Raw genomic sequence first — 21,104 nt, 5'->3', positions numbered from 1 at the left:
AGCAGTTAGCTAGCGGCAGTGTTCTTCTGCAGATGTCAATAAACGGCTGTGCTCCCTGGCTAGCTCACGGGAAGCAAGACCAAACGACACCTCCGTCTCCTCCTTGTCTGAGCTAGCCACAATATTTTAGTTCTGCTGAGCCAAGTAAGACAGGTCAGGGTGAAGAAGTGACAGCCAAAGAAAAGCTTACCACAAAACGGAAAAGTTATGACAAATCAGACTATAAGGCAAAAAGAAAGTGCAGCTTTCATGGACAAAAGAATTTCTGTGGCTGCAATATGACGAGCTATATAACCGGGGCTGCACATAAGTGGTGCGCATTTGCTGTCAAAATAAAAAACGGGCACAAGATAAGAAGTTGCAACGCGTGTTTGCATACATAAGATTTTCAGGAGGAGGATAGACATTTGTTTAGAACTCTTAAAGATGTCGAAGAAGCTCCTTTAAGCAATTACTGTGATGTTCCTCCACCTCCAAAGAAATGTCAGAAGGAGTCCGAACCACAAAAGAAGCGCGTATTCTCGGAAAAGTAGTTGCAGGAGGCGAGCTGGCTTCAAACAAATGATGAACGCACAGATATGTGGTGCGGAATGTGCCGTAAAAATTTAATAAATGACAAATTAAAAAGGCATGAACATTTTTTTTGTATCGAAAAAATGTCGAACCGTGACACCAAAGTATCGAACCGAACCGAACCGTGAATTTTGTGTATTGTTGCACCCCTAATAAGAGCATCTCTGAACGTACAAGATGTTGAACTTGTGAGCAGAAGCAGCAGAAGAAGACCCCACTGGGTGCCACTGTTTTCACTTAAAAACAGGAAACAGAGGCTACAATTTGAGACTGGATGGTGGGATCAGGACTTGGTGTAAACAACATGAAAACATAGATCCATCCAGCCTTGTATCAACAGTCAGTGAGACTGATGTTGGTGCTTTAATATATAGCCAATCAGGACGGCTATATCTGACAAACCATCCAAAGTAGGATGGTTTGTCAGACATCACTGTAAAATTATCCTACCGGTAGGACAGTTTGCCAAAGCTTCAAGGCAGCTTCAAGTTTGTTTGGCCGGGCCTTCTCAAATCTGTGACGGAATGGGCAGTGGGGTGCGTTCCATGCCAGCGATGGCAAGATTTATGTATATTTATGTATATTTGACAAGCTGAAGGCATTCTGTACTGTACAGGAGACACGGCACGAGATTGATTGACAATTGTCTACAGCCAATCACGAGGCAGAACACAAAGCACTGTAAAAAAAAAAAAGGAAAAAAAAAGCATGCAAAATTGCATAAAAAAATCTGCGAAACAGCGAAGCTGTGAAAGGTGAACCGCATTATAGCGAGGGACCACTGCATATGTATCTGTAAATATATTCAGTAAATATATGCTGTGAGTCTAATGGAGTGAGTTCATTGTCAAAGTTTATATAGTCAGGTGTTATGACCACAGTGTAGCCATCCTATGATGCCTGCACCCAGCAGCATAACCTTGGTGAATCTAAGCCACACAGAGCTAACGCAGTCCTGGCAACAGGCGGTTCAACTCAGTAGTAGACTACCCTAGCAGCCTGTTGTTATTTCCGTCCTGAAAAACTAATTTCTTCATATTCATAGTTTGCAGTATTCTGTAGGTGTAATAATCCCTATACGAAGTTCAGTCATATATTCCAGTCAGGTATGAAGTTTATAAGCTGCCCAATGCAGCATCCTGTTTAGTTATTTTGTGATTAAGTAATGAGTGCAGTTGTGTGGAAAGAAGTTGTGTTGAAATTGCGACAAAAACACTAAAAATTAAAGATGCATATTTCTCTGAAACCCCTCATTAGCAGTTCACACCACAATAATGGTTTTGTGTTCCAGTTGGCAAAATAGAAAGGGACAGGTGTTCATAAGCTCCAGGGATATTTTTTATTTTGACAGCATGAACTACATGCCTAAAATATAAACTCGGTTATGTGTGTGCGTGTGTGTGTCTGTGTGTATGCGTAGCCTATGGTGAAGAGGATCTACCACATGTGGGATCATCCTGTCAGTTCTGCTTCAATCTCCAGAGATTATGTCAAGACTCTGCTGGAGAAACACAACAAAAATAAGGTAACACAGAAGAGTGTATCACACATGCCAACTCTCATACACACCCTAATCTCACAGACATTTTTAGAAAGTTATTCAGGCATTTAAAAAACAGAAAACTGAGAGAAATGTTTGCACTGGAATGTGCCACCATTTGTTTTTGATAATAAATGCATTATTTTTAAATCCTCCAAAAATGGGAATATATAACCATCCCAGGAGCTATGTAAGGCTGTTGTTTTATGCTTCAAAGCGAATGTGCTAACAGGGTGGTGTTGACCTTTACTTTATGGAAATACCATCAATTTTTTGGGTTTTTGAACATAAATATAGACTCATGCTAAGGGTCAGTAGGGAGAAGTTGAATTCTGTTTAATTTTATGTAGATTTGGGCTAATTTTGCAGCTGCCGAACCTCGGTACCTTGTGGCCACTGATTGAACTACAAATCCTCTGTATACCAAAGTGTTCTAGAGTCCAGTTTGGACTAAGCTTTAGCTTCATGCAACGGAGCAGTGATCACAAGCACACAAGTGCAAATCTACAAGTGTTGCCGTTGCTCAGTCAAAGATCAGGCCTCACTCAGATTGAAATGCTGTGGTTGGACCTGTGCATGAATGGATGCCCATAAACCTCCATGAACTGAAGCAGCACTGGAACAATAAACAATGCCATGTTGTCAGTCATCTGAGGGTGTTTTTACCGCCTCCTGTCTAAAACCTTAGAACTGAGAGAGGTGTACTTCCTTTTCACCATGACTGTATGTTCTTAATCAGTAGTTTTTAATGTTCCCAATGTTTTCAATGCTTAAGGCATGGTCTTTTCAATTATAAACCCTCACTGAACAGGCATTTAGAGCGTCCATAGGTTATCTTTCAGACCCACAGGTCTATTTATGGTTATATTAATCAAATAATTATACAGAAAAATATGCTTTTTCTCATTTTTTAAAAATAAACTACTACCAGAAAGTTTTATTTTTTGGTTTATTTGTTTCTGCACAGACATAAAAAAAGACATCATTACTGAACGTGTTAAAGCAGTCACCCACTGATTTAGTCGGATGTGATGCTATCACCAAGTCTCAGTCAGCTAATTGGCTCACAGAGAAGGCGTGGAGAGCCTGTGACATTTGGTGCAGCGATAGTCTGTTGGTGCCTTAAAAGTTAAACTGCAGCCAAGTTTATCTTAGAGAAGAGCTAAGGTGACTCAGTTTCTGGATTTGCTGCAGATTTGTCTGACTGTTTTCTCAAAAACAAGGCATAAAAAAAACACTGAAGTTGTGCTTTTTATTTTCCTTCCTCCTTAGGGACTTGCATTCATGGGCACAGACAAGCCTGGCTTCAGACCTGAGTTTTTGCCTCTTACCTACCTGGCAAAAATACTCTCTGATATAGAGGAAGAAGGTATTGTGTGTGTGTGTGTGTGTGTGTGTGTGTGTGTATGTGTGCGCGCTTTTGTGTTTAGATAGAGGCCTTTCGAGGATTAAGACAGAATGTGTGTGCATGTGTGCGTGCATGCCTGGCCAGAAAGCAACTCTGTACCACAAAGTCTGCTGTTCTGTTTTCTATAAGAATCTCTGTCTCTTTCTGACTCCGAGCAGCTCCGAACCCCTTCGAGGAGCAGGAGAACGTGGACGCCAGGTTTGTGGAGGAGACGGCTCTGAAACAGACGCTAATTCTGCTGGGCTTCGAGAGAAAATGATAAACGCGCAGAGGTGGAGAGGGATGCGGGGCGGATGGATTGAGAGGGAAAGAGATGGGGAGGAAAATGTGTTTGAGAGACCAGTCATCATCGAAGGGGCCTCGAGGACAAGTAACGGATGGATGGATGATGGAAGGAGGGAGGGCGAGAGATGAAAAATGAGCGGCGGGATTGAAAGGCAGAGGCGTAGACATAAACAAGTTCTCACTGTGCGATGATGAATTAGGGTGGGACGGAGGGGTAGATGGATGGAGATGCTCAGAATAGGAGGCAGAGTCATCACCCCAGTTTTCCCACCTGCTTTTCAGGAAAGAGCTGAGATGGGTTGCGATGTGCGAGGAACAGCTGCAACTTTACGCAAACCAAACAAATTGTTGGCAACAGCAGAAATTAGAATACAGTAACCAACATGGGCACACCTTCACTTACGGTTTAATTAAACTTTGGGAAACTTTTTTTTTTTTTGAAATCGAAAACTGCAGGCAGTTATTTGCATCGTCTCCTCAGCTTCTCTTCTTGCTTTCATAGAATTTATGAACATTGATGTCAAATGCTGTGAATGGTAATTATAAATCACTTGTTTAACTTGCTGGGCTTCCTGTAATGCTGCTGCACCCCATCAACTTGATTATATGCTGACAAAAGCTTTGATGGTTGTGGTTTGATGTGGTCAGTTGCTCTGGTTTTAAAGTGGACCTATTATGCTTTCCCTTATTGTCTGTCATGCATGTGCTGTTACAGTGGTGGATGCTCACATCAAACATGGCTGGAGTTTCGAATGATTAAGTCAGCATATGTGCAAGTTCTCTGTAAGCGCCAAAAGCTCAGACAGTTTCCAAGTTCAAATTCAGAATTTCAAATACAACTTACAAAAGAAAATTAATAGAACTTTTTAAGCACTGTGATTGGCTATTCTTTGTATAAATGCAGTTGTCCTTCAAGCGTCATTCAGTATCCTCCCTATGGGAAGCGCCCTCTGCTGTCACCATCATGTAAGCTCCACTATTACCATGCACAGCCCAATCACTTCAAAGAGACTGGGCCCCCACTGATCCCCTTTATGAGAGCCTCTGGCCCCACACCAGGACTTCCCGCTTTCTGCCCTGTGGGGCAGGGATAGCTCAGTAGGTAGAGTGGTGGCCCCTGAGCAAGTTACCGTCCCTACACACTGCTCCCCGGGTGCCCAATGGCTGCCCATTGCTTCACTGAGCGAATGGGTTAAATGCAGAAAGGAATTTCCCCACGGGGATCAACAAAGTATACATTATTAAAGATCACTAGAACTCAGCCATCAGAGTAGTTTGCGAACATAGGTTTAGCCCCAACCATCTGCCGTTCAAACTTTTTGTTCACATGGAGCAGCCAATCGAAAGAGCTTCTTAAAGGCCCACTATAAGGAATTATTATTGTTCAGAACTGTGACTCATCCCAAATTCAAGAATATAATATAAAATATGAGGCTGGAAATTAGCATAATAGGTCCCCTTTAATGCTGATTTATGCAGAATGATTTGTCTCTCTGACACCACAACTACATATCTATATGTTCATTGTTTGTAACACTTAATAGCTCCTGTTACCAAACCAAAATAAAGAGAACATAGGCACCTTTACACAAAATCACTCCATAACAGGCAGTAAGAGTCTGCCTCCACACACATGTTCAGACGTGTGCTTTGAAAAATCGTGCTGTAAATGTTCCTAATCCTTTCAGTGCCTGGATGTTTGCACCCTGCGCATCATCCAGCACTGAATTCCACAGATTATTTACATGTTGTGCTTTGATTGCAAAACCAGTGCTCTGGAAAAAGGGATCTCTCAATCGCTCATGTTTACACCGAAATGTAAATAAATGTTTTGTCTTTTTTAAATGGTGTCTTTTTTTGCCTTACTTTTAAAGAACATGGCAGAGACACAAGCTTTGAGGTAGGCGATCTGTGCACTGCTTCCCAATGAATTTTGATGACAGGATGAACTTAGCACTTTTGGAGCGCGGGGATAAATTAGGAAAAGACGTCTGCTTTCAGTGACATAATTTGTAGCGTGAAAGGCTCTGTGGAAGTGAGCTCTGATTCTCGAGAATATCTGAGTGTTTTGGACAGGCTCAGCAGACCTCCAGTAAAGTCAGGAAATAATCTCAGCGTCAGTCATCACACGCGCTGACTCACATTTAATCAGGGACACACCCATCAAGCTTTTTTCCCCCCTTTTTCGTTACATAACCCACAATGTTTTATTAGCAGCTTTCAGCTTCATCACTTTTGCTGCTTCACCTTCAGTCCTTTCTCCTGTGGGCATTTCGTCTTTTAAATGTGATCACTCCTCACCTGATTGCCCCTATCGTACTCTGTTATGCAGTCAGTGTTATGTAGTCAGCTAACAGTTTGGGGCTAAGTTAATCTGACAGCCCTCAGCGTCAGCGTGCGATGGATGATCACACACACATCACATCAGCAGGTCACTTCCTTCGGAAGTTGACTCACGCAGAGTGTTGCGCAAAGCTGGTTTATGCCAGTCATTTCTTGTCAAATGAGTTCAAGTTCCTCAAAACCACTTGTTTAGCATTTTTTTAAGCTTTTCTACTGACAGTAGGGAACAGGTGGAAGAGACACTGGACAGGTGGAGGCATGAACTGGAGAGATGAGGAATGAAAGTCGGTATACAGTACGTGTGTGACTGAGAGGGACACTGGTGTAACAGTGAAGATTTGAGGAGGAGAAGTAGTGAAAGCAGGGAAGTTGAAATACCTGGTGTCAAACATCAAAAGCAACGGAGAATCCAAAAGAGAGCTGAAGAAGAGAGTGCAGGCAGGGGGAATGGGTGGAAAAAGGTGTGACAGCAGGACAGGAGATGAAGCGAAAGGGAAGGTCTGCAAGATGGTTGTGAGACCTGCTGTAATGTATAGTTTTGAGAGGGTGGTGCTGACAAGCTGGAGGTGTAAGAAGATGCTAAGATTTTTACAGGTAGTGACCACAGTGGACAAGATTAGAAATGAGTACGTCAGAAGGACAGCTCATATTGAACGCTTTGAGGACAAAGTCAGAAAGGCAAGGTTGAGATGATTTGGAGGGGAGAGTAGATATATTGGGCAAAGTATGTTGAAGATAGAGCTTCCAGGCAGGAGGAAAAAAATTCATGGGACGTCGTGAAGGAGGGCATGCGGAGGGTTGGTGTGACACAGGAGGATGCTAGGGAGATCAGCAGTCCCCAACCCCCGGGCCATGGACTGGTCCATGAGTCATCTGGTACTGGGCGGCGAGAGTTGAGGCTCGGGTGTGAAATTTATGGTTTTCAGGGTTTTTATCGTTATTTTTTAAATTGTTTTTCGTTAACTTGGTTTCCCTGGGTCTTTTCCCATGTGTTATGAATAAATCTTCTTTTTTTGCTTCTGTTACTGGTTTTATTTTGTTGTATTTATCCATGACACCTTAAAGGCCGGTCCGTAAAAACATTGTTGAACATAAACCGGTCCGTGGCACAAAAAAGGTTGGGGATCGCTGATGTAGACGATCCTCTTTGCTGACCCCTAAAGAGAGCAACTGGAAGAAGCGTTCCAGCAGTGGTACTCAGGTAGGCTGAGGCAAATAAACAGTGCTCAGTTTGTTCTAAGGATCCCAAGTGTCCTATTTTTTTTAACAGCCTTTTATTTACAATTTTGGTGAGCCCATGAGTAGCTCTTCTTAGCTGACAGGAGTGGCGCCCAGTGCGGTCTTCTGCTGCTACAAGATGCTCTTCTGCACACCAATCTGTCCATTTTTCCTCTGACCGCCAGCATCAACAAGGCATTTTGCCCATTTTTGGACAACTGTCTGTAAACCCTGGAGATGGCTTGTGTGGGTAAATCCCAGAAGATCAGCAGTTTCTGAAATACTCAGACCATCCGTCTGGCACCCGCAACCAATTTAGACCCTTTCAGGGCAGTCACATGCTTAGAATCTGCAAAACAAGCTAATACCAGAACTGCTTTAATCTCAAAGATCGAAAAAAGCTTCTGGTAACTTTTTAGTTTCAAAGGCAGTTGACTATGTTTTCGATCACTAGTCACCAACTCTGAACTCTACACCCAATTTAGATCCCCCTCTCTTATCCCTTTGACACTCCTCTGCTGCCTTCCCCCTTCATTTAAATTCTCCTCTCTCTTTGTCATTCTCTATGCTCTTTCAGTGTTTGAGCTTCCTCACCGTATTTACATTTATCATTTCAGGCATTAAAGGAGACACTCCCAGCCTTGCATAGAGCTTAAACCCATTGCAATTTATTCGGAGATTACAAGCATGAGGGATGAAACAACAAGAGTGAAGAATACGTAGAAATATTCCAGTGGCCCTGAGAAATGAATTTATCTTCTAGAGAAAGGTGGTAAAAGTGTGATGATGCTTTTGCTAGGTGGAGAAATGAATACAGAAATACATTACTGAGTCTCCTTGTCCCCCCTTCCACTCTCTTTTACTTTTTAGCTTTACTGTAAACAATCAAATGCCAAATTACAACCAGACACAGGCCACAAGAACAAGCTCAGAGCAGCCAGCACACAGACATGCACATGTTAGTGAGAGCAGGAAGAAGGAGTGTGGAAATAAATAACGCAAATCAATGAAACACATGTTCCTTTAGTGTGTGTGTGCCTGAAGTACGCCAATAAAAACAGAACAGTCATATGGTTCAATATGTCGACCTTGTCCACAGACATGTCTTCTATATTTCTATGGATTTGAGCTCAGGTTTGCGAAAGTGTCTCATGTTGGTCCCTGGTTGGGAGGGTTTGAAGGGGGCCTGGGCTCCGTAGGGTTTGGGCAGAGGCAGCTGAGCGTTCAGCGGGATGTACGCGTTGGGACGTGCTTCGGCTGTGGTGTACTCGCCATTAGGTAACTGCCTCCACTCCTTCTCAGCAAGCTGCACACACACACACACGCAAGAATGTACCAGAAGCAGTTTTAATATTTGATGTAAGATTGCTTGACCTTGGAGTAAATACTTCAATTTCAGATTATCCTGAATTTTAATCAAGTAAATGGAATAATCAGTTCTGCATTTTTTTTATATCTCAGCATGAATGCAAAAGCAAAGATGAACAGTCGAGTGCATGAGCTTGGGACAAAAAAGCTGATTAAAAGTTTAATTTGTGTTTTTTTCCTCCTGTTTTTCTTCATATTATACCTCCAGTGATTGAAAACACACACGACGTGTGCAGAATTTCATATTTTGGATTAAATCCTGAGAACAGCAGCACTTGCAATTATTACAATTTTTTTTAAATTTTACTCATTATATTATGATTTATTCTATTTTTTAAACAAAAAAAAATATCAAGAAAAAAACGATCCACATTTCTGGTTATTAATGAGGTTGACAGCCTCCGCTGGATCACTGAGTGCACGTTCCTGTGAACTTTTCCTCAAATGACGAAAACCAAAAGGAATGTTGTGTAACTGAAAAGAACAAAGCAAGGCCTGCCTGTTTGAGTATAAAGGTGGTCGTGCTGACTAAAGTACAGTCATTTTGGTTTGCTCAATTTCATCTTAAATCAGATACTACAGCTGACATGAGGCAATCTGTGCACCCTGGCACACAGTGTGTGAACCAAACCATGGATTTAGGGGAAGTCACTTTGATATACAAGCTATTAACAACTTTCTTTACCTCTCCTTTAATCATATTTATAACAGTAGGTATAATAAAAAGAAAAAGGAATAGCTGCATCTTGGAGCACTGATGTGTGGAGAGCAGTGAGGAATTTAGACCAGTTTACCTACCTTCCTATAAAAATATGCCACCCTTACTTCTTATCAAACACCCTTATCAAAGCAGCATTTTTTCTTCCACAGTCTTGAGCCAATCATCATTTCTTTGCATTTTTTCTTGTAACTTTTTCTTTTTAAAGCAGTCTTAAGTAACAGTTCTCCACACTTTCAAAGTTATGCCAAAACCTGTTTAAATCCCCAGTGTGTTTGAAGAAGGGCAGGAGAGAGGTCATCTGTAAAGCACAGCGGAGGCTCTGTTATGGTTTGGGGCTGCATTTCAGCCAGTGGCGTTGGGAGTCTTGGTGAAATCAGGTGAAAGCAGATCAGTACAGTCATACTGTGATTCACCATGCAATATGATCTGGAGAGCATCTGATTAGCTAGTTTCATTTTTCCATTTTGAAAATGATTGGAAACACACTGGATACATACCTACATAAAAACACTATCAGTCATGCATTGGCATCCGCAGAGCCCGGACATCAACATTACCTCATTACCTAAACATAGCCCCGAATGTCCTTCAAGAAGCCTGGAGAACTATTCCTGAAGACTACTTAAAGAAAAGACAAGCAAGCTGCCTAAGAGGGTTCAGACACTTTTTAATAAATCGCTGCACCTTTTTCCCATTTTCCCAACAAAACATAAAGAAATGAGAGTTGGCTTAGTTTAGGTATAGTACTGTGTTCACCCCATAGTACTTCTATGAGTAAATGCAGATTGGTAAAACAACAAATTGTGCAAATGCTTGTGCATATATTTGGAGCTATTTCCTTTAAAGCTGCTTACATTTTACATATCACGAGCTTTTGGGGGTCTGCTGCTTCGCTCAAGGACACTTGGACAGATTTATTTCGCTTTTTTTTTGTGAGGGGGGAGGATTTACGGTGCATGCTGTGACTGTTTATCACCACACAGCTTCTTACTGTTTTCTTGTTACTGTGACCTTATTAGCTAAACAGAAAAAAGTACAAAAAAGTTCAATTTTATATATGGGTCTGTGTACAGATTAAACAACAAGATTTAATGTGTTATTAGTGAGCCTCAGATAACTCCCTGGGACAGACCCAGGCTGTTTGCCTGCACTGTTAATATTCAACAGCCTCCTGCTCGAGTTAATGACACATGACCTTAAAAGTTTTTTGCATACTGTGTTAAAAACTAGCACCAGGATGAAGTCACTGAAACTGTTAAGAGGCTGACAAAATTGATTTGATCCTATTGTGGCTGATGGATATATTTGTAACGATGGCGAGCTCCTGCTGAGAAAAAAAGAGAAAAAAAAAATCAAGTTCAAGTGAACACACATCCTCACGACACTCCAGTCCTCTCTTTGACTTTCACCACACCACAGCATGCAAATTAACTGTGCCTAAATCTCACGGACACTTCAAAGAGATGGCGATTTTCTCATGCATAAAGTTTATCCGCTGGCGTGTGATCTGAGGAGGGCACGCAAAGCGAGAAATAATGGCTCTGACCGCGAAAAACATATCAGAAACTGCCACAAAATAAACAAGAAGAAATATCTGCAGACATTTTAAGAAGTTTAAAATGCAAAACTAACAATGACACCCCTCCAAAATTCTTCAGATACACTAATATTTCCACATCTGCAGGTTCCTTGCTGTTACTTGTTTTGGCTATGTGCTTGCAATTTACTGTGGTGTCCTTTTTGATCAGTAGCTATAATAAAAAGGGGAGAAAACAAATGGCTGCAGGCAGCTGGACTGGTTTCAGACAGAGCTGATCTGTGTATGTGCTCCTTCTTTGTGTAGACAGCCGCTAGTTTTGTTTGTCGCCCGTTCAGCCTGTCATTTCCTGTTTTTTTGCAGATTCTAGTTCGAGTCTGTGCGTGGGTAGCTCTCGCTCACGCTTTCACTCACAGCCTTTTTGCTCTGGAGAGTCTTAATCGACTCCTGCCCCTGCAATGTGTCCCTGCTGCACTCTTCTCTTTGCCACTCTATCTTCTTTTCTTGTCCCTCAGTGCTCTAATCAATTTCTGACCAGTGATCTTTGTGAGTCTTGTGTGTTTCTTTACCCTCTCTTTCTCCTCTTTGTCCCTCTGTCTCCTCTTCTTGTCCTGGAGCATCTTCCTCCACTCCTCCTCTTTCTCAGGGTATGGTGACAGGCCCTGCTCCAGCCGCCGCTGGCTCTTGTCCATCTGGAAACACAGGACAAATGGAAGGAACATTCACTTTGTATTCCTTTCACTTTGTCCACTCTGCACTCTCCTGGCCTGATTCAATTTAAGCTGCACCCAAAAACAGATGGTTGTATTAGTGTCAGAATCCAGGCAAAATTAAGCCTTGGCATTTTCTGCTTCTAGCTGTGTCTGCGGTGCACTGCAGGCAGACAACTGCAGGGATTCTTCAGGTTATTAACACAAATCTCCTGAAATATATAGAAGTCATGAGGGAAATCCAGACATTTTTACCTGTTTATTTATTTATTTTTTACTGAGAAACACAGCAGTGGGGTTTCTGTTGAGACCAGTTTCTGATTTTCAGCATTTCTTGGTTGAATAACGCGATGGTGCCTCATTATTTTCATACTTAAGCTCAACAATTATACTAATTATGATAATGGACTGATTGCTGAGTCACTAAAGCATGTATGAAAAGTAAAGCCTGTGAAGAAGTGCCTTAAACTTGCATTCTAATTGCCAGCAGGGAGTGACTCTTGTAGTTCCCCCCCCAAAAATAAGTCCAGTTCTCATGAAATTTGTAAGAAAATGACCCTGAGCGATCTATGATCTCAGTAAATGGCTTCCGACTTCGGCTGCTTCCTTTAGCGGTCACACGGTAGATCATCTCTATATATCTCACCCTATCTCTAGCATTCTTCTCTGTCACACCCACCCTCTGCGTGTCCTCCTTCACTACACCCATGAATCGTCTCTGCAGTCGTCCTCCTTCTGCCTGGCAGCTCATTAGTGACTACACTCTTTAGTTACTACACCTCTGCACATCACCCTTGTTCTTGAAAAGCGGTACCAGTACACATCCCCAGGCATCCTCTCACGCTCCAGGATCGTGTTGAACAATCTGGTCAGAAAGTCCACTCCTCACCTCCACAGGTAGGTTATCAGGACTCTTCATCCTCTTCATAGCTGCCCTTATTTCATCCTTACTAATCCTCTGCATTTCATGATTCACAAACTTTCCTCCAATTTGTCCGTTCTCTCACATTTTCCTCTATTAGGAGCTCCTCAAAGGAGTCCTTCCATCTTTAGTACACACTGTCTTCACTCATTAGTAAGACCTCAATAAACACTTTCTTAAATAATTCATGGACTCCGTTTCAAATTTCAATTCCTATTTTATACGACATGTTGCTCATTTTGTAAACCGCGCTATCATTTTTACTAAAATAGATACATTAGAGTAGACAAGATGTTGATGATCAAATGGTCAAGTTGAGGTTTCAAAGTAGCAGGCCACAATGTCCTGATGGCTATCGCAGCAACATTATGTATAATGTGATCAAATATTTACTATAAAAAAAGAGTATGCTTTCTGTAGTATTCTCACTTTTTTAGCTTTTTGTTCTACATTTGTTGAACTCACACTAACCTCTACCTGGTGAACATGTAGAGACTGATTTAGCCAAATTATGACAAACAGCAGCAGTTCATAAATAAACCAATAATCAAGCTACTGTTAGTCAGAGCCACTACATACACATTACTTACCCTTAATGGAAGCGTAAAAATGAATGTAATAAGCCTCTTTGGTTGCTATAGTTACAGAATACACTGTAATGCTAGCTGCTACTTGTTAGTACTTAGCTTGCAGTTAGCCTGATTGAAAACCTCCTTCTTTGGTCTAAAATATGAATAATTGCTGAAAGGGAATGAAATAATAATTAAAGTGGCTCACCAGGTGTATTTACACATTTCAAATGTGTAAATACGTCCATCTATTCAGGCATTTTCTTCCTGCTAAATATTTTTCTCATAGATTCTTTTCAGAAGAGCAACTTGGTCAGTTACAAAGACGTAAGGTTATTCTAAGGACATAGGCAAGATAAGGCTATAGACAATAAACTTTTATGTTCTGTCTGATTCAGTTGATTTGATTTGGCAGTTTCAAACCAGGCACCTGCAATAATATACCTCCCAAAATTTGTAATGTTTAGTTGGAATTGAACCGTCAACCTTTTGTTAGCCAAGCAATTATATAAACCAACATACTATAAAGCCATAGTTTAAAGCATACATAAATTCTGTAAATATTGAACTGCTAGATGTTGATTCCACAGATTCCTAATAAAAGATGGACATTGTCACCCATGAGTAAGGTCTAGTTATGAAATCTTGAGTTGTTTTGAGACTGGATACGATGAGCCAGTGCTCCCTTCGATCGTGATCAGTGAGTAGAAATAAAAATAATGGGAAAACTGGATGTGCAACTGTGGAGTTGCACATCCAAGAGCTCGGTGTAGATTTCTGGATCCCTTTGTTGTGGCTACATGTGTCCCCCCCTGACCTGTAGCTCCTTCTCTTTGATCTGTTGTTGTAGAGATAAAGCAGCAGCTTGCTTCATGGAAAGTTCTGCAGAAATGGCCATCATACGGTGGTTGGTGTTGATTATGTTAGTTCGGAGCTCATTCAGCTGGAAGCAGAGAACACATAGACAGAGGCACAGAGTAGATCATTCTTCATAAATGTTCAGTGTCAAGCTAATCAGAGAGTGTAATGTAGTGTACAGGTCTAGTGTACTGTGTCCTGCCTCTGGGATAATGCTTTCAGATCATTTGTCCTATTCTCAGAGATCCAAGTAAACCAGTTTAAACTAAAACTGATTTTCATTGTTGATCAAACAACAGGGTCACTGAGACCTCATGAATTTTCTCTTTAACTTTCAAACATCACCAATTAGAAATCCCCATGTCATCGTACTGGGTCTGTGACCCAGTGTTTCTAAGTTTCTGGATCACAAGGTCATCCTGCAGAGCTCCTTCGTCTGCGCTATTGGCCAGGTAGCGGGCCTCCTGTAATGGGCCATCTCTGCTGCAGGGCACACCTTCTGCCTTCTGAACTGCTAGGTCTTTGTTTTGGACTCTTGTGCTCCTTGCTTCAGTGGTTTTGCTCTGATCATTGCCATGCCGTCCCCGTTTGCTGTTTGTTTCCATGTTTCCCTCATTTCCCTTGTTAACTCTTAGTGGTAAATGTCTAGCTGTTTATTTCTAGTTTTTTGTTCCTAGTTTCTTGTTTCTGAGTTTTCCTTTTTTAGTGCTCTTATGTTTAAGTAGTCACAGCAAAGGAGCTACTCAAAGTCCTGCGTTTGGGTCCTGCCTTGCATGCCATACAGTTATACATGACACCCCAAGATTTTCTCATGTTAACGTTTACTTAGCATAGGAATTTTACTCTCACGTTCTTGGGAATGCAACATCCCAGTACACCTGGAGGGAATTTCATTAAATCTAGTTAGTTTGACTCGAGGATGAACTGATGAGAAGTTGGTGGTCAAATATCACGTGTCCTTCACTTAAGAATTAATAGACTGGTTTCAACAAAATTTAACAGCACTGTCTGAGGAGATGACAAATGATGAAGAGATGGTCTTTTAGGTTAACTACAATGTGACACTATGATGTTCTGCAAAACCACCCAGGACCATTGACCTTATTTCACATTTGGATGAATGCTGAATGAATGACACTAATCTCTGTGCTCCGCCTAATAGATCCCCTTAAGGTCTTCAAGCAAGGATGTAAACTGCAACTAGAGTAGTTGCCTGTCTACCGTGTGAGGACATTTGAGCTCAAGATTTTCTTCATTTCAAATTAAATTCCTTTCAGTGCTACTGGGACTTATTTCTACAAATGATTATGGGCTATGAAGCTTGTTCCACTAGCTTTTGATGAGGTTATTTATAGCCGAAGAGGAAAAGAAGAGCAAGTGGGAGTGTAAAGAAACTGTAATGCTCAGTGAACTCCCAAATGCTCACTCTGCACGCTCCTCACATGGGCTGCACATGCTCCTCAAACAATGTGTCAGTGTGTTTGTGAGGGAGACAAAGAGAGAGATAAAAGACCACGCTGCAGATAACGGGTGAATAATATGTTTCTCTGTATCTGAGAGTATATTGTATTGTGTGGGAGTGTGTGTGTTTGTCTCTGTATCACCCTATGTGTGTCTATATGAGCAGAGCTTCTTCTCTATGTATATACAAGAGTCTACCTTCTTTGCCAGTGAGAGTCTGTCCTCTTGGCAGTTGTCAGCTTGCTCGCTGAGTGGCTTTGAGAGCCGGGTCACCTGGTCCACCAGGAGTTCTTTTTCCAGCAACTGCCTCTCGCGCTCAGCTAGATTCACCTCAAGCTACAGTGCAGAGACAGAGCGGAGACACACCTTTTTTGTATTCCCTTTGAAAACGTTTGCAACAAAGTAGTGTTTTAAAAGTGTCGCGTACCTGTTCAATTTTCTTGGCCAGTTCTGCCGTTGATAGGTCTTTGCCCTTTAGCTCTTTGTAATCAACTTTTCGCTTCACACCCTCAAGTGTCTTGTCCCTGGCTTCTGACAGCTGAGAGACAGAAAATAAGAGAATTACAGACGAAAACAGACAACAAATTGACTGTGGCAGAAGTCAATAAGCTATTGTCACTTGTATCTAGTAATTTCCAAAGGTAAATAACTGGAAAATACAAAGTAAGGATCTAGAATTAGTCTGTGTGTGTCTGAGTGCTTTGTTCTCCATGGATGGAAGGTACTCGTTGCACTGGGGATTTAAGGGCTTTTTTTGCTAAACATAGGGCCTACATGGAAGCTACTTCCTGCTACATGACAAGCCAGTGGCAAACTGTGATAAGAGAAACCACAGTTTAAAAAGCTACAACATCCCTCCAAGGGCCTGTTTTTTTTATTTAGTTTTTATTTTCTGACATCCCCAAAGACAGCAGAAATAAAAGGGGAGGCAAGGATACACACAAAAGGAAAAAAAACACACTAAGAAGATGAGGCAAAAGGCTCAGAAGCAGACAGGATGACAAGGCGTTAAAGTTAAGTGAAGGGGCAGGGCAGGCATGTTCGATCAATGCCTTTAGCTAATGCTCATTCTGAAGCAGCTGCAATTAGCGAGTGGAGACGGAGTTAGAGGTTTGCCAGAGTAAAAAAAAAAAAGTGCACATGACCTACAAAGTGCTTAAATGAATGACAGAAAATTAACATATAGAACATTAATTAAAGTTTTGACCTGTCTAAGAATAATGAATGGGTGCCTGCTTTGCTTTTCTGGTCTAGTCCACATGGACACACAGTGCCACTGGTTTAACGCAATTCCAGTAACATGCAGGACTGGAAATGCACCATGAAATGCAGCAATGTCATAAAGTCTGGTAGGGAGAAAAAGGCTAACAAGAATTAAAAATTACAGTGGAAAGTTTAGGAAAATACCAAATAAACCAGACTGAATTCAGGAGAAAATATTACGCACTTGTTACTGAGCACTCAAAACATTTTACATGAATGCCATAGCACTTTATGCATCTTACATCCATAGTCCAGAGGACCCGGAGGAAACACACGCAGGTACAGAGAAAACATGCAAACTCCACATAAAGAGGGATCAAGCCAGGAACCAAACAAAATCATAAAGACACAATGTTACTTCAAACCTACGACTGGTCAGTCAACTTCATGAGAAAAAGGCTGTTCTGATTATGAAGACAAAGATAAATAGTAACTCAGGTGCCCACCTAACCTCAGCGGGGGCTAGAGATGGAAATGGGCATTTAGGAAAGCTGTAGTATCGCAACAGTGAAGTTAATATAAATCCAAAGCAAGATAAAGGTAATATATATATATATATATATATAAATAAAAATATGAATCTCAGCTGATCAAGGAGCCATGACAGGCAACATAAAATGAATGTAAGCAGAAAATAGGAACAATGAAAAAAAAAAACTGCGATCACTTGATAGAAGACAGAAAAAGGAAAATACATGAGAAATATTAATAGATGCCTGGGGACACTGAAGCAAATATAAAAGAAGAAGAAGTGATTGATTATACAGCGCGAAGTAAAGAGAGAAGAGTTGAAGAGAGAAAAAGAACACGTGGAATAAAGTACAGAGGCGGTCTGACCTGACACGACCTGCCTTATGAAACATCAGCTTCAGTCCATTCAACCATACTGAGTATACAGGTGTGTGTGTTTGTGTGTGGATATATGCAGCAGTGTAGGTTGATGCGCCTGCATCTAATGTGAGCGAAGAAAGACAGTCCGGAACAACGTGATGATTCCGTCCTTCATAGATGGGATTAATGAAGCCTCTCTCCTATAGTTGGGCAGCGAGTCTGATTAAAACAGACATGGGTGATCAGCCTATTAAAAAGCCTACTGTCATATGAGTCAGGTTTTAACTTAGTATTAAAGCTGTCATGTGATAAGCCAAGGTGTGAGCTGGGTTAAAGTTACTGAAAAGCAAAGACAGAGATAAGAGTGGAGGAAATGTACTTGGAGAAAGTGATAAAAGGCTGACAGACAGAGGAAGATAAAGTGAGAAGGAGCAAAAGAAAGGCCAGAGTCAGAAAAAGGAGATGCGATAGGATGTGAAAGCAGACAAGAAAGGCAGAATTAAAAAGACAAGAGATGCTGAGAAACAGGAACTGGGGCTGACCAAGAGGGACCCGGGATATGTGCACTTCTCACAGAGAATATGACTTTGACAACAAAAGCCTGTTCGTGGTATGAGGAGTTGAATACGTGATTACATCATCTGAAAGCTGAAATTAAGCAACAAATCAGATTCTGTTCCCTGCTCGACATGCAAATGAAGGTCACCAAATCATCTAGAGGGAATACGAGCTGAAGTAAGACTTAGAAATCCATCAATTCTGATGTCAGGCTTCTCAAACAAACCTTAAAATAAAGTGCTTAATTGCAGTATATAGTACCGCATAGTACCCAATGCCAAATAGCGTTTCAGAAGTATTATTATGCTCAAGTTCTTTGTCTGCTTTAAACAATTGCAACTGAGCTCAGCAGATCATGTCGGAATTGGAGCTAATAAATGCTGGACGACTTTTACTTTAATTGAAATTACTCCACTGGAAAAAAAGAGAGAATGGATTTGTACAACTGGAAACGGTTGATGGCTACACTGGCAGGATCCTGACTGCTGGGTTAAGCTTGATTTTTTTTTACATGAGATGAATCCACAATGAGACAGTCTACAAAGCACTAGATTGGTGGTGGGGTTTCTGTGCACTTTTTCTCAGTGCTGAGCTGATCGTGTTAAGAGTTGGAGCTAATAAATAATTAACAACAGTTACTTTTACTGAAGTGAAAAAGAAGACTTTGGGGATTATAAAACACAGATAGTCAGAATCAAGAAACAGCTATATGGCTACAGAGGCAGAATACAGAGTATTGCGTTCGCATTGTCAGCAAGCTGGATGCTATTACAGCCTATTGCATTTTGTTTCATGGATGCAATGTCTTTGTACTAATCAGTATTTTGGGTTTATTGGGAATAATTTCACCAAGAGGTCCAATTAGAGTTGTTAAATGCACACTGATTACTGAGGGGTGTATTATAAAGCAATATTAATGAGTCAGTGAACTGTACCAAGCTTTAAGGCTCTTTTTTATCTGGCTGTATCACCATAGTAACTCATGATAAACACATAAACTGCTCCCAACCAGGTTATGTGTTCAGAGTTTGGGTTTAGAATCAGCTGAGAGCGCTGATTGGTTATATAAGCATCTCATAGGGTGAAGATCTGGTCCACTGTTCCATGGCTGGGATGGAATCAGCATTGCTCCTCCTAAATACGAGGCTCAACAGTCAGTCAGAACATTCTTTCAAGCACCCTGGAATAAATTTTCCCTAGGAGGCTGAGCAGTGTAATACCACCAGAGAGCTTTCTAACTACCCCAGCGAGCTCTGCCAGTGCAACTGATGAACCTTTCCCTTATTTTTCAGGGTCTGTCTCCTACACACAGGAGATTTTCGCTGGGTTTAACAGTTCCTCAAGTGCTCGTTCCACTGCCCAAAGATATTCCCTGTCTAGTTCAACAGAAAAGCCCTGCTTTTCTTCATAGAGACCTGCTGAGAGTCCTCTTCTGCGGCCTCCCATGGAGTCCTCTCACAACTGAGCTTTTGCTTCCACAAGTGCTAAAGCCACAGCCTCTCTGATGTCTACTGCTTCAGGAGACCCCATGGCCAAGCAAGCACAGAAAGTGTCCATCAGCAGACTGAGAGCCATGCTGGTCTGCAGGATGCTACCACGACAGACTAATGGAAAAACAATCAATAGTAAAAATAACATCAAATTATCTCGTTGTGGAGCTGTGAAATGGATACGTCTGTTATTTTACACAGTGAGCATTTTTGCTAGTTTTTCTTCCTGCTTTCAAATAGGCTAAACTTTATTAATATAGTAGGTCCATGCTTTACACCACTGCATCTGAGACTTTGCATTGCGCATATCACAGGATATGTTTCCATTACCTGGATTTACTATGGTGAACTGACTTGGTGATACAGGGAAAGATGTATGGCTGAAGTAAACATTGAAATTTCAAGTAATAGTCAAGAATAACTGAGAACAAGAAATGACAAAGAAAGTAAACAGAAAAGAACTAACTATCAAAACCCAGGAATCACAACAATAATATTGAAAAAAATCAGCACATACACCACAAGTCACAGCAAACAACCAAGCTAATCTGTAAAAATGTCCTGAATGAAAGAATGAAAGAAAAGTTTTTTACTCAAGAAATGTTTTGTTTTAATCTCAGAGCTTTACATGAACTTCTTTAGTTGTCAAATTCCGACTGCGACAAATATGTACTCGATTCTGACTTGACTGATTAATCTGTGCTGCACCCTCATATGTAACCACCCTAAGTCACTTAAACAGTACATGATGGATGGCACAAAGAGTGTCTTTGATACCCTCCCTCTCCTCTCCCCACTCTTCAATCAATCTTCTTTTTTCTCTGTAGTGCCCTCTCTTGTAGCATTTTTATAGCCGTCCTCTTCCTTCTAGCCGTATACACACTGACGTACGTCTCTCCCTTTGTATTCATCTGTCTCTGTTCTGCCTGCTTGCCTGCCTCTGTATTCTTCATCTGACAGTCGCAAATAATAGCTGCTTTCTTGGCTCATGACTGCAGTAAAACATTGTAGATATGACAGCATCCGAGCAGCCTACCATTAGCATATCATTTACATAATTTCAGCTCAGGTTGAAATTAACATGATGGCTTAAAAAGCTTCATAATAGATGCTACACTGAAATCCTGAAAGTGTAACCATAAAAAAAAACAAATAATGACCTTATTTATATACAACGTCCACAAATTGGTCTTCAAAAAGCCTTGTAATTAGATAAGAGACAAAGGAACAGACCAGTAAAGCATAAAGGTCAGCAAGTTAAAATCATATTAATATACTAATACGATGATGTAAGGGTAATTAGAAAAATATGGGAGTAGAGCAGCTCAAAGGAATATTTATATATTTATGAGGACCAAGCACAAGTTACAACTAAAAACAATGTCAAATAGAGGAGATTTTTTTCTTGTCTCTCTCTCTCTCTCTCTCTCTCTCTCTCTCTCTCTCTCT

At 41.1% G+C, this 21,104-nt stretch overlaps 2 protein-coding genes across 4 annotated transcripts in view; one reads left to right on the top strand and one right to left on the bottom strand.

Moving 5' to 3' along the window:
• LOC102295220 (gamma-secretase activating protein) overlaps positions 1-5,651 on the top strand; it is a 63,051-nt gene extending 57,400 nt beyond the window's left edge. For both annotated transcript variants that reach the window (XM_042228274.1, XM_042228275.1), the window contains 3 exons: positions 1,994-2,098; positions 3,386-3,482; positions 3,680-5,651. In XM_042228274.1, the coding sequence (XP_042084208.1) occupies positions 1,994-2,098; positions 3,386-3,482; positions 3,680-3,780 (303 nt within the window). In that variant the 3' untranslated portion in view covers positions 3,781-5,651. The remainder of the gene's footprint in view (positions 1-1,993; positions 2,099-3,385; positions 3,483-3,679) is intronic.
• Positions 5,652-7,454: 1,803 nt separating this feature from the next.
• Positions 7,455-21,104, bottom strand: part of ccdc146 (coiled-coil domain containing 146) — a 56,594-nt gene continuing 42,944 nt past the window's right edge. For both annotated transcript variants that reach the window (XM_005941573.3, XM_042228276.1), the window contains exons 19-23: positions 15,941-16,051; positions 15,712-15,849; positions 14,012-14,137; positions 11,563-11,685; positions 7,455-8,673 (exon numbers count right to left, since the gene is read on the bottom strand). In XM_005941573.3, coding sequence (XP_005941635.1) covers positions 8,476-8,673; positions 11,563-11,685; positions 14,012-14,137; positions 15,712-15,849; positions 15,941-16,051 — 696 coding nt within the window. In that variant the 3' untranslated portion in view covers positions 7,455-8,475. The remainder of the gene's footprint in view (positions 8,674-11,562; positions 11,686-14,011; positions 14,138-15,711; positions 15,850-15,940; positions 16,052-21,104) is intronic.

Source organism: Haplochromis burtoni, unplaced genomic scaffold (assembly GCF_018398535.1).
Source record: "Haplochromis burtoni strain Fernald_Lab_line unplaced genomic scaffold, NCSU_Asbu1 Contig_315, whole genome shotgun sequence".
Lineage (NCBI taxonomy): Eukaryota > Metazoa > Chordata > Actinopteri > Cichliformes > Cichlidae > Haplochromis > Haplochromis burtoni.
Note: the sequence above shows the minus strand (reverse complement) of the source record. Positions and strands in the feature narration are given on the sequence as shown.